The following is a 16,960-nucleotide window of genomic DNA, read 5'->3' as shown; positions in this document are numbered from 1 at the left end:
ACCTCTGTGGTCGAGTTGTATGTACACCAGTTTTCATGGGTACGCCACTCGTCTCGGCTTCGATTCCCGGCTGAGTCGATGTAGAAAAAATTCATTAGTTTTCTATATTGTCTTGGGTCTGGATATTTGTGGTACCGTCATTACTTCTGATTTTCCATAACACAAGTGCTTCAGCTACTTACATTGGGATCAGAGTAATGTATGTGATGTTGTCCAATATCTAATGCCATTTACTTTTAAGTCGAAATAAAATAATTGTGAATTAACAAATTTTTATATTAGATAGCTTTTTTGACAGTCCGTCCGACACATTACACATTTTACCGCCCATCAACAATTCTTGGTATTGTTGTGTTTCGTTTTTAAAGGTGAGTGAGACAATGTAACTACAGGTACTAGAGACTTACGGTCTTAGGTAGCTAGATCTTAGTATGCGGTGCATGTGTGATATATGGTATGGTTAGTAGTTAGTTCCAATATCTGTAGCGTTGGTGACTGGGGCAAGAGCCGCATAGCTTCAGTGCCAATATCTGTGGCGCGACTATGTGTGTGGCCGCTGTTTAAAAAAGAAATACTTAAGTAAGGTTGTCTTAAATTTTCGCGAGTATTACACATTTAAATAAAACTAGTTATAACGGATTTAAATAGCGTATATTTACAGCGTTCGTGGTCACGGGTAGTGTCAGTCTACCCGTGACCACAAACGCTGTAAAGTGCTCGAAACGGCGGGATGCCAAAAATAATTAATATACGCGATTCAAATCCGTTATTAACTAGTTTTATTTAAATACTTAAGTAAGTAGAAAAACAAAGAACTAAATATTCGTGCATTATATCAAATTATTTTTTTGTTCCATTTGCTGTAGAAACGCTTGGCCCTTGGAATAGTGGTGCAAAAAGCTTATCAAAAGTATAACACCTCGTCTCATTGCCTCCATTGGTGACATAAGGCTGGTTCGTTTATAGCCCAGAGAATCGGAATTGCGATTCAACGGGGAAATGCTGCTAGCATTCTTGCCATCGTTACACGCGGTCAAGAGTTATACAGTCACTAGTTTCAGTTCATATTTGTATATATTTAATCATTTAATGTTATTAATTATTATGTTAATAAATCTACTGTAGTAGAACATAATCTAAAACTAAAGTAAATATTACGCCTACATCAATATCACCTATGACAACGTAAAAAATTGTATTCGGACTTGAGTACGTCGCATTAGATAAATATAATTACTATCTTTCTCATCTTATCTGGCGGTTATTATACGGTTATTTAAACACAAATTACGTTCGTATATTTTGTTGCAACATAGACAAACAGCAAGAATTAAATTACAAAAATTAACATTCTCGTTCGGAGTGCGAGAATGTTAATTTTGTAACATTTCTCGTATTCGCGTTGAGTTTGAGGGTTAAATAAATTATGATGTCGGCTGGTGATATATTTAATTATAATAATTGCGAATTAGATATTTCTAACCATAAAATGCAGTCATAACGTGTGATAGGAAATTACTACGCAGTCCCAACTTCGATCGATCCCACAATTTTAATGTATCCAATAAATAAGCTACTTCTTTAAACTAGCTCTTGTCCTGACTACGCCTGGGTCAAATAAAGGTTGATGTTATGTAGCGACTACTTGAAAGTTTTTAATGTTCATTACTTTAATGCAGATTGTACACTGCACATATCAAATAAACAATTATGTTTTGGACAAATCATCACAAGCAACATGATAGATTTTAACTATATATAAGTAGGTACAATACTTTTTCTATAAGAGAGTAAATTCTAATATATGCATGTGTGTGTTTAAAATGGGTCGTGAGCAATGATATTCTAATAAACAGATATGTTATACCCATACTAAACAACAGAAAAAAGTGTGCCGCCCCGGGGACCGTTTATTTTACATTTCGTTACAAGTAAAAAGGATAACTAGATGTTTTAATTACGCAATACGTATTACTACATAATTATTATGTATTGTAACGTATTACTGGCATAATTATGATGAAAACGACTAAAGGCAAACGTCCCAATTGGGACGTTTTCTAGTCTTCACTTTTTGCGCGTCAATGACATATCTGTTTACTAGAACATTGTTCGTGAGAGAGACACTAGGGTTTAAAATAAAAAGGAGGAACAATTTTAATTTTTTTTATTAAAGTCATTCGTCTTCGAATCGTATGTGCGTGTGCGTGGGCTGCGGCGAGGCGGGCGCGAGCGCGGCGGGCGCGCCGAGCGCGGCGGCGCGCGCCCACACGCGCGCGCGCCCGCGGACGCGCTTGCCCGCGCGCGCGCCCTCCGCCTGGCGCCACTGCTCCTCCTCCTCCGCGCCGCACAGCACGCGCGCGCACCCGCTCGAACTCGCGCTGTACTAATGATCGAATTACGAGGTAAACATTAGACACGGTACTATTGTGAATATTTGATGAAATAAAAGTAAAGGCGATTAATTAATTTTAATTATTTATTTTATGTGTAAGTAATGACAGTGCACAATATATATATATATACGTCAGACGAGAGAACATAGGTAGTTGACAAGTATTCGATAAATAAAAAGGTTAAATATTTAATTTGTATATGCGTCCTCCATACTCCTAATAAAATTTAAGCAACTCCTCAATGATTGGTTAATGTCAGAAATGCAAACACCATAAAGTTGATAAAAGATTTTATTCTTGTGTCAACAAGTTCAAAATCATTCCAGACGCAAGCAAGCAAAAAAAATCTTTACTGCCAACGACCATTTTTTAAGACCGAATTATTACGCATTGACAGAGCGTATATTAAATTACAATACACATTTTGTGAGACCTAATAAATAATTTATTTGCCTTATGACAATGTGTTTATACAGTCAGCTCTAAGACATTTTTGTACCGCGCTAGATATTTTTTTTTTGAGTTGGCTAAACATACCTTTACTTTTATAATTAGTCTTAAAGATCACAAATTGAGTTATCTCAAATAACCCCGCTACCATACTTTTATGAAACGCCTAAAGCTACTAACAACTTTACATTTTAATTTATTTTCACGCTCAATATATGTATTATATTCAAAATCAGCTTATCCGATTAACATGAAACATACAAATTATTTTAAGTGGGACGTAATATAGCCAAGGTCATAAGTTTCAGTAGGTACATAATATGTACATCTCAATACAATGTACATCTCCATTTCAGAAGTTCAATTTCCTAACGAATATCCAGTAATATATATTTTATTTCGTTCTCATAACTGGATACTGTTGTTAAGATGGACCAAACATGAACAGAAAATATATAACTTAGGCATTAAATATTTCCATCATTTGTGAATTTTTACAATACAAGAATAAAATTGTAATCTTGTTTGGGAAAGTCATATACACCACTCTCTAAAATCCATTCCATACAAAAAAGTTAATAAATACTTTCAAGCCAGATCCGAAACAGGACCCCCCCCCCCTTAAACAAATTATCCAGAAACATTCGAATGAAGGTTATTGGCTGACTTTTTTATTCCTACACACCCATATATGAGAAATAGGTAATTGTTTTGTATTTCAATGATATCTAAGCAATCTTTCAGTGAGAGATTACAGATTACATTGTTTTTAATTAAACGATTACTCAGTCTACCCTATTATTATATTTTTATACCTGTAATTATATCTGTGTATCTTTAATACTTTGCTAAACGATCTATTGGACCAGATACATTAATTTAGATTTTTAAGAGTAGTTTCTGAATTTCCTACAACTGAGTTAAGGCCTCCTCTCCTGTTGTGGGGGGGATCAGGAGAGAATCCACCACACTGTTCCAATGAGGATGGAATCATATGTGGCCAAAATTCGTTGATATTAGGCAGGTTTTCTCAAGAGCCCTTCACCGCTGAGCTCGAAATAAGCCGTGAGTTGTAACTCACAATCATATGTTAAAATGTACTCCTTCTAACCACTGGACCATCACGATATAAGAATATATTATTTTGTTGAACTCCGCTATAAGACTCTATGGGAGTTCTTCGAGAGGTATCACCCACTAAGCGTGTATTCCACCACCCAAAATTAATACTTATTGCTGTATTTCGATTTGGAGGATAAGTGAGTCAGTGTACTTACTTATGCCCGACAAGTGATATAACATCTTAGTTCCCAAGCTAAGTGACGCATGGAGATATGATTAATACTTATTTAGGTATCATTGTCTATGTAGTGGTGACCATTTACCGTCATATGACCCATTTGCAAGATCGCCAAATTGACATAAAAAATCTTATGGTGCAATCTATTCTTTGCAAATTGGTATTAATGGTTCCCTTCTCACAATGCTTATCAATTTTTATTGTATAAGGTAGGGACAGCTAGTAGCTTTTTTATCTAGAAAAACACTTCTGTTACTAAACGATGGATTACAGTAATTAAAACACAATAAATTATAAACGGTGTATAATTACAGTAATTGCAAATCATTTAAATGATTTATTATAATTGTTTACTGTAAATGTCAAATAATATCTTAATATTATATACGAGTTACATTATATACCAACATCGTATTGCCTCCCGGAATAGTCTATTTGACAATGCGAAAAAAAAAATTGTGAATTATTGTAATCTGTGTATATTATAAGTTTAAAAATGGTTATTTACTAACGAAAGATTAAAAATTATACTTAATATATTCAAAAATCTACAAATAAAAATGCATTTTTTCAAACGTTTGTCAGGTGACACAAAGCGCTCCTTATTGGCCGAGCTTATGATGAAGTCACTTTCTTGTTAACCTTGCTGTTCTACAATATGTACCACAGTTTAAAATACAGGAAAGTAACGTCACCGACCCCAGAGTTAGAGTTTTGGCGCGCTATTTAAAATATGGAATTAATACTTAAAATATGGAATTTTTAATAGAATGATATTTTTCGGCAAATATGTACTAGGAATAAAAAAACAACTTTTACTGGGTCCCTTAACCTCTACTAAATAATATAAAATGGATTTTAAAAACCAGTCAAATAGCCTATTATACGTGCGCCAAGCAAGTTTTTTTTTTACTTTCTTTTTTGTCATAGGTAGACAGACGATCATAAGGACCGCCTGATTGTAAGTGGTCACCACCGCCCATAAACAATGGCGTTTCATTCCTTACATCACCAATGAGACAACAACCTTGGGAACTAAGATGTTTTCCCTCGTGCATGTATGTAGTAGTACACTGGCTCACGGTTTGAAGGGTCAAACCGAAATACAAAAATACTGAGTACTGTTGTTTGTGAAATAACTGTTCTACCATACTAAGGAAGAATATAATATTGAAAAATCATTGTATTTTGCATAAAAGTTTAGGATACCTAACGCGTGGTATGCTCTACCCCTAATATTACCCTCTTGTTTCTTGGAGATAACAAGAATAATGTAATTTATAATTAATATATTATTATGTAATATATTATGTAATTTATAATTAATAATAATATAATGTATTTTATAATATTTTTGATATCTTATCAAAAATATTATAAAATAAAAAATAAAGCGTTTTAATTGGCCCATCCATTTAAACCCAATGCTCATGAGAGCTTTCGATAATCTATCGATAGTATCGACAATATGACGTGACGATAATATCGATAGACTATGCAACACTATTGCTAACACTTAAATTATCGATAGACATCGTTTGTCTCTTGACAATTATCGACTTTACTTGGTGGTAGGGCTTTGTGCAAGCCCGTCTAGGTAGGTACTCATCAGTTATTCTTCCGTCAAATAACAGTACTCAGTATTGTTGTGTTCCCGTTTGAAGAGTGAGTGAGCCAGTGTAACTACAAGAACAAGCGACATAGCATCCTAGTTCCCAAGGTTGGTGGCACATTGACGATGAAAGGAAGAGTTAATATTTCTTACAGCGTCAAGGTGACCACTTACCATCGGGTGCACTATATGGTGGACGACCACCAAGCTATACCATAAAAAAAATTGCAACACTACAACATTGTGTATGTACAATATGACGTCCCATTAGATTTGACAGATTCTATGTTTACGTTGTTTTAATATGTATTATTTTTCTATATTGATATTAAAATATATATTAATTATTTCAACTTATCGAGGGCTCAGAGGCTAGAAGGAACGAAAACCAGTTTCTCGACTGCCCTAATCGAGACCGTATAATATTCATAAGAATGTTAAGTTAACCTACAAACCGTATTTTAAAGTCGAAGGACTAGCTTTATATATTATACTAGCTGTGCCAGCGACCTTGTACGAGTTTGAATTTAATAAAAAAAGAAAAAATATTGTAGCCTAAGTTACTCCTTATTATATCAGTTATCTGTCAGTGAAAGTCTCATCAAAATCAGTCTAACCGAAACAAACAGACAGACAAAAACTGTAAAAAATATTATTTTGGTGTATGTACCGTGTATGTATATATATGCATTGTGTAAAACAGGCCTATTTTAATATTACAAACAGACACTTCAATTTTATTATATGTATAGAAGATAGAAGATTAGGTACATGAATTCATTACTCACTTTATCAGCAGCTTTCGAGGAATCAAAGCGAATAAATACTTCTGTTTGTCCCTCTTTAACATCAACGTGTAACACATGAATGTTACTTTTTATCTGAAACAAAAAATATTGATGTAAGTAGATGAGTCGAGATGGCCCAGTGGTTAGAACGCGTGCATCTTAACCGATGATTGCGGGTTCAAACCCAGGCAAGCACCGCTGAATCATGTGCTTAATTTGTGTTTATAATTCATCTCGTGCTCAGCGGTGAATGAAAACATCGTGAGGAAACCTGCATGTGACAAATTTCATAGAAATTCTGCTTCATGTGTATTCCACCAACCCGCATTGGAACAGCGTGGTGGAATAAGTTCCACACCTTCTCCTCAAAGGGAGAGGAGGCCTTTAGCCCAGCAGTGGGAATTTACAGGCGGTTGTTGTTGTTGAAGTAGAAACAAAAAAGTTTTGATAAGACAAATTTTACAAAAAATTATATAATGTTACTCAAATATTAGGGTTGCCATGTGTAAAAAAAAAGGATCCTCATTATCCATACCACTGAAAATGAATTTATAATATCTGTAATGGCAATTTGGATTTTTTTTTTAATTAATTTAAAATTAAAGTTGTCGTCATATATAAGCTCGTGCACATCACAAGCACATCTAATTAAAGATTTAGACAGAGACAAATTTTATTTACAATTTTTTACCAATATTATCTTTAAATTATTATTAGTATTTCCCCCCAACAGCTAGCGAAAAATTAAACACATTGACATAGACAAGAAATGACTTTCAGTAAAGTAAAAAAGTAGAGTTAATACTTTAAAGTCGCTTCGTCCATTCAATGACAGACCTCTCAGAAACGCTTTATCTCAGCAGGCATTACTAAAATTGTACTATAAATAAAAATTTTAACAAAATGAAAAACCGACTTCAAACAAAACACTATTTTAAAATAAATCAATATGCACTAAAAAGTAATAAAAATAATTGCGTATTCAACATATGTTTTAGAGTCCTCCTAAGTAAAATGAAATGAAAAATATTAGACTACTTAAAAGTCTATTTCCGTTTATATAATGTAGTTATAGTTATTGTTATATTTGGAGCCCGTGTCAAAAAAAATACAGACGAATTGAGAACCTCCTCCTTTTTGAAGTCGGTTGCAAATATAATGACAATTTTATACATACTGTTCTCTTTGTGAGCCTCACATCCAAGCAAGGCTCTGGAAGCACTTCTTTCACGAACACTCCAGGGATCTTCTGCAATGGTTCCACTTGTTTGGGGGCTATATCTCGTGTACTATTAACTAAAAAGAAAGTTTATGTATTATATATAACATGCAAACCTTTTAATGAATATAACAAACTCTTCATAGTGACATGCAAGAAAGATAGATTGAGGAGTATTTAATGTTATAAAGAAATGAACATAAAAAACTCAATTAGTTTTTTTTTTTAATTTGGACAGATCCTCGGACTGAATACAGCAAATCATTTTTTAATTTTATCCTGTTCAACTATGAAAACTTGTTTGCGGAGATCGCGGTTTATGCATTAAATAAATAAATATCTCATGATTACTTGAGATATAATATAAAGAATTTAATAATAATCAGACATGAGGAAGCAAAATTAAAGTGCGTATAAGTAGTTAAGTGGAATATTATTGTTTTATTACACAATATACACAAAACCATAAATCATTTTGGGTTTGTCAGATCAGATAAAAAAATATTTTTATCTGATCAGTTTTTTTTTTGTTAACACTCCTTCACTAAAAAACTGACATTTTACATACTTTGACAAAGTGCCATAATTTGAATAATGTGTGGATTACACATTAGCTAAAACCATTGTCACTTAAAATGGCAGTTATTAAAACAATTAAAGAATATATTATAACCTGGTTCAACTTCCACAGGGGGAGCTGCCGGTGCCGGTATCCCTGAATAAGCATGCCTTTTATTCCTCAAATTCGTTTTAATATCCCTCATATATTTTCTTTGAAGGTTTAAATATTTGTTCCTTAAAGATTTCCACTCAGATTTTGATAACACCTGTAAGCCCCAAAGAGCGCCCTTCGGAGCTTCTCCTTTTGAAAGACCTTTTGCTTTGCCCTTCTCTTTGGAAGACCTCTTTTTTAGTTTTTTCTTTCGAGGGGTATCATCTGTATCTTTAATTTCATCATGACTTGTCATTTCTTCTTTAGATTCTATATCAATATCTATAGTTTTATCTTCCTAAAAGAAAATACAGACAAATTGATTTTACAATGAAACAATTAATTTCCAAAAAAATCATATTGTATGTCCTTAGGCCAGTTACTATATAAAAAAAAAAACAATCCTTTTAGCCTGCAGACATTTGAAGTTTCTGGTATAAAATTTAATTTTTTTTTATTGTCACAACTATGCATTATGCCACACTGTAGTTTTTTAAACTATAGTTATTTGGGCATAGTAAGTTAACTTGTAACAAATAAAATTTCACATTCTTACCTCACTTGGTGTTGTTATACTTTTGTTTTCTTCCTGAAACAGAGAAATAGATATATATAAAAAAAAATTACCAACAATTTGAATTTAGAATGCACCCTAAAATATTTTATAATATAGATACAGTTTTCAAACTATTTGAGTATTTAAAAATATTACTTACAGTTGGTGTATCAATCATTTTTTCACTATCCGATTCCATATCCTGTTTCAATTCTAAATTCTTCAACGGTTTCTTTTCTTTAACCTTCTTGGTCTTTTTCTTTGGTGGTTCATATTCGTCTTTAACATCTGGATTATTCTCAGGAGTTTCCTTGATTGTATCAACATTGAACATTTTTATAGACGACAGTTCCTCTGGGGGCATGCAGGATGGCAGCTTACAGCCCATTTTTGTGAAAGCATTGATGCACTTCTGCGCATCTTGTGGTGTAGAGAATTCTATAAAGGCAAAACCCTAAAGAATTTATATTAATTAATTATCATATATTACCGAGTAAAGCACAATAGCTGATTCCAATTGGGCAAATTAACAACAAAAAACTTTGATTTGACATGATCTAGATCTGAAATAATCTCTTTTATTCATTTTGGATTTCATGAAAAAATTGTAATTTGAAACAAATCTATTGAAACTTTAAATATAAAATATACAGCAATTACATAATTATATTCTAACTAAGAACTGTATATCTATGTAATATGTTAACTTAGGGTATGTTTATTCTGGATTCTTATGTTATTATAATATCATATACAGCAAGACTCAATTAGGTATAATAGCAGTATTCTCTTGATCAAATTTGAACAAAAACAACACAGCAAAAAATATAAGGACAAATATACATTGGAGTATGAATCTTTAAGAAAGCAAAAAATTAATATGGCTTATAAGTACAAATAAATGTAGAAATGTTTTTGCTTACCTTAATATTTTGTGAATTCTTAAACTTTGGTAATGATATATAGGCAACATCACCATAATCAGAGAAGACCCGTTCTAACCATTCTCTACTAGCTGAAACAGGTATTGACTCTACATATATAGTTCGTAGGTCTGCATCATAAGGCATCATTTGGGTTTTTCTTCGTACCTTTAAAAATAAGAAATTGTAATTTGTATAAAATCTACTTAATATGATGTTGTATCAACCAAAATGCATTGAAGCAACATGGTGGGATAACTTCCAAACTTGGTTATTAAAACCTATAAGATGCTCAATAATACAGTTAAAAATAAAAGTCACTATAATCTTACTCATATATTTTTTTGTTTTTATAAAGCCAGGCATCACACTTGTGTTCTTCAGTCAATGATTCCAAAAAAGGTATGTATATAGATGACATCAACTTTCAAGGTAAACGTTGATTTAAAAACAGGTGCTTTTATTATTTACATTATTTTATGAACTACCTTCCATCCATTCCATTAATATTTTCTTAATTATCATCTTTATGGATCATGATCTACTTTAATGGAATAACATCTATTTAAGGTGATTTGAGCTAAATAGCTAAGCTAGGGATAGTTAAATTTGGTTTTGTCATCAATATGTCAAATTATTTACGTTTGGATACATAAAGTTAATGCTCAAGGGGTCATTTCTACAGTACTTACTTTTAACTTATCTTCAGATAATTCTAAAAATGTCGAGTTTTTCATAGCTTTTACAATATCTCCAATATCTTGGGTTAGAGTACGAATCTTGTTGAATTTTAGAAATTCGGTCAGTGGTACGAAAGGATCACTCTTTACCAAATCTCCTAGGAATCTATCCTTACTGAGGTTCGCATCGCTGAAGTAAAACTCCATTTGTTTCATTATATTTTCATATAGTTGCTTTTTACGATGCCGAATTCGTTTTCTTGGATTATTTTCATGTTTGGTTTCCTGATCCACAGGATCGGTATTTTCTGACTCTGACATTTTACAATCGTAAAATTACAAATTTTACACGACTGAAAAAAATACTGCAAATAAATACAGTTATTTTAAAAGTAATTAAAAAATCGGACTATTAATTCCGCCAATTCAATTCTTAACTTTTGACATTTCTCAACTGTCATTTTGACGTCAACAAAAATATATTATACAGATAAATAAAATTATTTAAACGTTGAATACCTCCAATTTCCTTTTTTTTTAGTGTATTGGTAAGCAGACGAACCAATGATCATCACTACTATTAGATTTCTTTGTCATTATATATTATACTTGACATTATTGCTCTTAGATTAATTCCGAAATTCATCAATCTGAGATTAAAAAAATTAATTGTGTATTTCTTCTTATTAACATAGTAATACTATATAAATATTTTTAAATATTTATTTAACAAATTTCAGTAATTCTATAGGTTAATCAGTCTAAAGTTATGATATGATACTTACATTATATATGTACATATATATATATATATATATCATGTACATGCTTACATTTTATTTAGTGGTATAATATTATATCCGACTGTCTAATTATTCTTCGTACTTTATTGCGTATACATCTTATTTTACATATCAAATGATTCCAAAATATAAATTTCTTCTTGGGTCTAATTGAAAATAAAAATAATATCAAAAGCAAAATTATGCGTGTTATATGATTTATCTTTTTATTTAACCCCTTATATATTTTCTCTGTAAATAAAACAAAATTACAGATATTAAAAAAGTTTTAAATACTTACTTTTTTACTGGATTTGAGATTGTATAGCGTACAAAATTTATATTTATTATTTAATATCTCAAATCTATTTTGGTTTATCCTAGTGATAAACCAAAATAAATAAATAAATTAAGCTTTTCAATTTCACAAATACACATATTTTTTATTCTATTCTAATGTATAGAATGCACTAAAAAAATGACACTAACATATTTTTAATCTTTCCTTTTATTTAGGCACCTATAACAAAACAACAAAACAAACAACTCTTACTATTGGTTCCCCAACTAATGGTTGTCATTTTACAATTTGCTATCGAATAAATGATTGTGAAAATAAATATTTTCATCAAATATAACTACATGAAGATCATAGATTGTAAATTATTGCAATATTCAACTTTATTTACTAAATGAAATGTAAAAAAAAATGACGGACAGAGCGATAGCAGTAAGTAGCAACGACTAGAATAAGTATTTTTTTTAATAAAATATTTCGGACTTCTCGAGAGTCACCAAGATTAAACTCGATTAAAAGTCTATGCGTGAGAAAATTACTACTTGAATTCTAATTATTCTAATAGACATTGTTATTGTTATAAATTATTTATAAAATATGAACATTTTTCTTTATAAAAGTACTTAATATCAAATTCTAGTTTGGGTTTACCCGACGGGTTAGCTAGAATTTAAACTTATTTTTCATAATTTTAAAAACGCTTTGTATACATTTTCATATTGAATTGTATGTGATTTAAACAGTAAACTACTATTCGGCATCGTATAAAAATGCCTACAAAATGCATGAAATAAGTTTACATTCTCTATAACTACTTTTGTTTAAACATTTTAGTCCCGCCCTAGTCTTGAACAGGTCGTTGCCATAGTAGATTTTATGGAAAAACATCCAGCATTAGCACTTGGACAATTGAGAGGATTGGAAGGACGAGATGAGAGCAAAAAGCTCTGGTTTAAGTTGACAAGAATTGTAAATAACATCACTGGACCAACCAGACCTATGAAGTCATGGATTAAAGTAAGAAAAAAATAAATATACTTGTTAATTACACTTAGATACAGCCAATATGCCAGAAGAGAAATGCACAGTGTACTTATGCCATACAAATGGTAAACACTTTATTTCTCAAAGTTTGTGGGTGACCGATCAGCCACTGCAATGGATCGGATTCACAGACATAAGCATTTCTATGGACATCTGACATTGATTTCTAATTTCTCTACAATTAAGTACGGAGCAAACATGTATGTGAGATGTGTTCTTTAAAATAATATGTAAAATAATCTCGTCTACAGAACTGACTTGGACAATAATAATATATTTCTATATATACCAGTACATTTACAGTGTCAGAAGTGATAAAGTTATAAATAATTGGATATCATTTGTTTTGTCTCTTGTGCCCTAATGATGATGAAGTACTAAGCTTTATAAATTTAACTACAAATTACCTTAAACCTAATAATTAAAATTTTAAATATGGAATTTCAGTATTGGGCTGATAAAAAATCAACGGTACGATCCAAAGTACAGTCTGGTGGAGGCGATCCCAATACTCTGTGTTCTAATATAGAAAAGAAAATATGGGATTTGTTCTTAGCAAACGATGGAGGAAATAGTAAGTCTTCTTCAATTAAATTTAATTAAAAATCAACTTTTAATTATTATTTTCTTTTTAAATAAATAATTTTAAATGTTTGTGTATTTATGATACATTAATTTTTTGCTGTAATATTGCCAACAAATTATGATGTTGATATGAAGTCCTTGGTCAATGTTGGTCATGATTGCCATTCTGAGTAGAAAACATGAGATAAAGTATTTAAGTGTGTGTAATACACAGATGCTCTCTTGTTTCTTGATTCGTATAATCCAATGGAACAGCAATTTTATAAGTCTGAAGATAGTTAAAGTGTAGGATATCTGGTTTTATGTTCTATGTAAGACTCCTAGTGGTTTGTTTTTACTCAATTTGGGATTAAAGATAGGTCTATAGATGCTATCTGTCTATAGAAAATGGTCTTGGCCAATCAAACACAGTATATGGAGATAATTTAACTCATATAAGACATAAAAAGTGATTTATACTGATATATATTTTGTAGAAAATCGTAGTTCAGTGAAGCTGGAATCTCACTATATGGAAGAGGCGTTTTATAATGACGATGATAATATGGACCAGAATCATGAAAGTGACCCAGTTATTAATTTCGAAGAACCAACTGTCGACCTTGAGGAGAGAACCATGGTTGTAATGGAGAAACTGGTAAATATGACAAGCATAAATTTAGTTTTTTGACGTGACTAATGTTCCTATAGCTATTATGGTATATAAGTATAGCTATACTCTGTAACTATAGGCATAAGGGATGTTACATTTAAGTTTCCAAGATTATGATTTAGCAATGTATTAAATCATTCATTTCTTATATTGTCAATGTCAGTGGGCAATGGTGACCCCATAGTGTGTACATGGCCTAAACAAACATTCGCCTATCTATCTGTAAAATAATAATTATTTACAAAAATAGAAAAAAATAAAAAAAAATAAAAAACACGCTAATTGCATTGTCATTGGAATTTATAAAAATTTCGAATTAATTCGACATCTGGGTATAGCTGAAAACCGCGGTCAAAGATTCCGTTACATAGTTACATACATACAGCCTAAGCTTATAAAAGCGTGTTAAATATAATACCCAAATAGGCTTTGTGCAAGCCCGTCTGGGTAGGTACCACCCACTCATCAGTTATTCTACCACCAAATAACAGTACTCAGTATTGTTGTGTTCCGGTTTGAAGGGTGAGTGAGCCAGTGTAACTACAGGCACAAGGGACATAACATCTTAGTTCCCAAGGTTGGTGGCACATTGACGATGTAAGGAATAGTTAATATTTCTCACAGCGTCATTGTCTATGAGTGATGGTGACCACTTACCATCAGGTGGCCCATATGCTCGTCCGCCTACCTATAACATAAAAAAAAGTTCAAAAATCTTTTGTATTGCAGAGTTAAGACGGGGATATGATATCTATTTCGTTTGGGTAGTTAACTTCCTTTAATGAAGTTAAAACTGTATTTATTTTAGGTTAAATCAATGGGCGAACAAGCGTCAGCGATGTCTCAGCTCGCACAAGCGTCACAGGCGCACGCGCAGGCGATGGAGCGACTGGCTGAGGCTTCGCAAATACAAGTAAGATCAGGGTTGCCAATGCCTATTCACCTAATTCCCCAAATTCCCCAAAAATCTTAGCGAAATTCCCCTAATTAGGAAAAAAAAGTCCCAATTCCCCACAAATTCCCCACACAGAAATAAAGGAAAAAATCATGTTGTTGTATGTTTGTTTTTCATTTCCTAACAATAAATCAAATTTTCGAGGCAAATTTCGTGAAATCGGACTGTCATAGTTACTGACGACCTGATTTTTTTTTCCGTTGAATCAGACTAGTCGTGTAATGTTGTCTTAAATTTTTGCGACTATTACACATTTAAATAAAACTAATTATAACGGATGAATCGCGTATATTAATTATTTTTAAACATCCCGACGTTTCGACAGTCTACCCGTGACCACGAACACTGCAAAGTGCTATACTGTGCTAATATACGCGATTCATCAGTTATAATTAGTTTTATTCAGACTAGTCATGGTTAATTTCGGTAAATCGTCTTACCGAAATTCCCCCCATATTCCCGATCGCCTTGCGATTCGCCGCAATTTAAGGAAATCCCCACACATTGGCAACGCTGAATAACATCCTCATAATATTGGATTAGTGTGACCTTATTAAATCTACCAAAACCCAAATCTGTAATTACAGGCATAAGGAACATAGCACGTTGGTGTCGCATTGGTATTATGTAAGGAATAGTTCTTATATCTTACAGCGCCAAGTCTTGAGAATTTATGATAGTATGATTATTTTAAATGTAGAATTTTCTTTAAGTTAAAAACTTACAAATATTCTAACATACATACGTGTATGAATAAATAAATTACGCAACGTTTTTGGTTGTGGTTTTTCTTAATAGATAGATTGATTCGAGAGGAAGGTTTTTGTATATAATACATGGACAATATAGTAAAGAAACTCTGATAATTTTAGAAGTTTGTAATGTGATGTCGTAAAGAAATAAATTCTGTAGTATATTTAGTATCAGTATTGCACCCGTGCGAAACAGAGTGGGTCGTAGTTATTTATTACTTCAAAGTTTCATCCCTGAATCTAGTCTAAATATTTTATATTGGCTAGTAATCGAAGAGTGTTAGGAATATAAATTATACAACAACAACAGCCTGTAAATTCCCACTGCTGGGCTAAAGGCCTCCTCTCCCTTTGAGGAGAAGGTTTGCAACATATTCCACCGTGCTGTTCCAATGCGGGTTGGTGGAATACACATGTGGCAGAATTTCTATGAAATTTGTCACATGCAGGTTTCCTCACGATGCTTTCCTTCACCGCTGAGCACGAGATGAATTATAAAGACAAATTAGGCACATGTGATTCATGAATCAGCGGTGCTCGCCTGGGTTTGAACCCGCAATCATCGGTTAAGATGCACGCGTTCTAACCACTGGGCCATCTCGACTCTATATAAATTATACGATGGCAATTTTCAGGCTCGTGCGATAGAACGCCTCGCAAACACATTCGAGACCATAAGTGCGGCGACACACGACGTACGCAACGCAATAGTCGACATAGACTCAACTATGAAGCGGTTCTACACAACATCGCCCACCTAGCACAGGTATATTCAGTGAAGTTGAAGCGTTTCGTGAATGGGTGACTTTATATACCAGAAGAATATTGTACCTTATCGTGAATGGGTGACTTTATATCCGAGAAGAATGTTTACCTTACGTGTACACACGTCCGAAGAAATTTCATGAAGGTACAACTGGTGAACTTCCAACAATAATTTTAGTTATGGACTTGAAATTTTCGCTAGTTTGACCCCCGTATTATTAGAAAAAATAAAAAAATGTCGATCCCTTATTTGAATATTTATAACGTAAGAATCTAAATGAAACATTGATTACACGTTTTGTTTATTTTAATGTTTTTTTTATTTTTATAAGTAACAATTTTACGCATCCAAGTGAACCTCTTTTTTTTTGAATTTTGGTTTTCTGAATTTTTACAAATAATTTTAAAATTGCGCATTTTTTTGATTTGTAAAAACTATCGAAACTTCTTCCCACCCAAATTGTAAGAAAACATATGACATAGTCGATACC

The 16,960-nt window shown here is 32.3% G+C and overlaps 2 protein-coding genes across 2 annotated transcripts; one reads left to right on the top strand and one right to left on the bottom strand.

The window, feature by feature from the left end:
* Nucleotides 1-2,153: 2,153 nt before the first annotated feature.
* Nucleotides 2,154-11,099, bottom strand: LOC124532018 (la-related protein 7). The gene is made up of 8 exons (XM_047106642.1): nt 10,649-11,099; nt 9,957-10,124; nt 9,194-9,487; nt 9,034-9,066; nt 8,439-8,775; nt 7,724-7,842; nt 6,547-6,639; nt 2,154-2,386 (listed from the first exon to the last, which is right to left on the bottom strand). The coding sequence occupies exons 1-8, from the start codon at nt 10,955-10,957 to the stop codon at nt 2,177-2,179; spliced, it is 1,563 nt and encodes a 520-aa protein (XP_046962598.1). The 5' UTR covers nt 10,958-11,099; the 3' UTR covers nt 2,154-2,176.
* A 1,345-nt stretch (nt 11,100-12,444) lies between these two features.
* Nucleotides 12,445-16,601, top strand: LOC124532127. The gene is made up of 5 exons (XM_047106831.1): nt 12,445-12,733; nt 13,208-13,334; nt 13,822-13,982; nt 14,806-14,910; nt 16,340-16,601. Exons 1-5 carry the CDS (start codon nt 12,593-12,595, stop codon nt 16,463-16,465), a joined length of 660 nt encoding a protein of 219 aa, XP_046962787.1. The 5' UTR covers nt 12,445-12,592; the 3' UTR covers nt 16,466-16,601.
* Nucleotides 16,602-16,960: the final 359 nt, after the last annotated feature.

The sequence above is a fragment of the Vanessa cardui genome, chromosome 8 (genome assembly GCF_905220365.1).
Source record: "Vanessa cardui chromosome 8, ilVanCard2.1, whole genome shotgun sequence".
Taxonomy (NCBI): Eukaryota; Metazoa; Arthropoda; class Insecta; order Lepidoptera; family Nymphalidae; genus Vanessa; species Vanessa cardui.
This window is presented reverse-complemented; position numbering and strand designations above follow the sequence as displayed.

Coding starts and splice junctions, on each gene's coding strand:
- LOC124532018 (XM_047106642.1), bottom strand. CDS start 10,957: ATGTCAGAGTCAGAAAATACCGATCCTGTGGATCAGGAAACCAAACAT. Junction 10,125..10,648: donor TATCTGAAGATAAGTTAAAA/GTAAGTACTGTA, acceptor TTATTTTTAAAG/GTACGAAGAAAAACCCAAAT. Junction 9,067..9,193: donor AAATGATTGATACACCAACT/GTAAGTAATATT, acceptor TCTCTGTTTCAG/GAAGAAAACAAAAGTATAAC.
- LOC124532127 (XM_047106831.1), top strand. CDS start 12,593: ATGGAAAAACATCCAGCATTAGCACTTGGACAATTGAGAGGATTGGAA. Junction 13,335..13,821: donor AGCAAACGATGGAGGAAATA/GTAAGTCTTCTT, acceptor TATATTTTGTAG/AAAATCGTAGTTCAGTGAAG. Junction 13,983..14,805: donor TGGTTGTAATGGAGAAACTG/GTAAATATGACA, acceptor TATTTATTTTAG/GTTAAATCAATGGGCGAACA.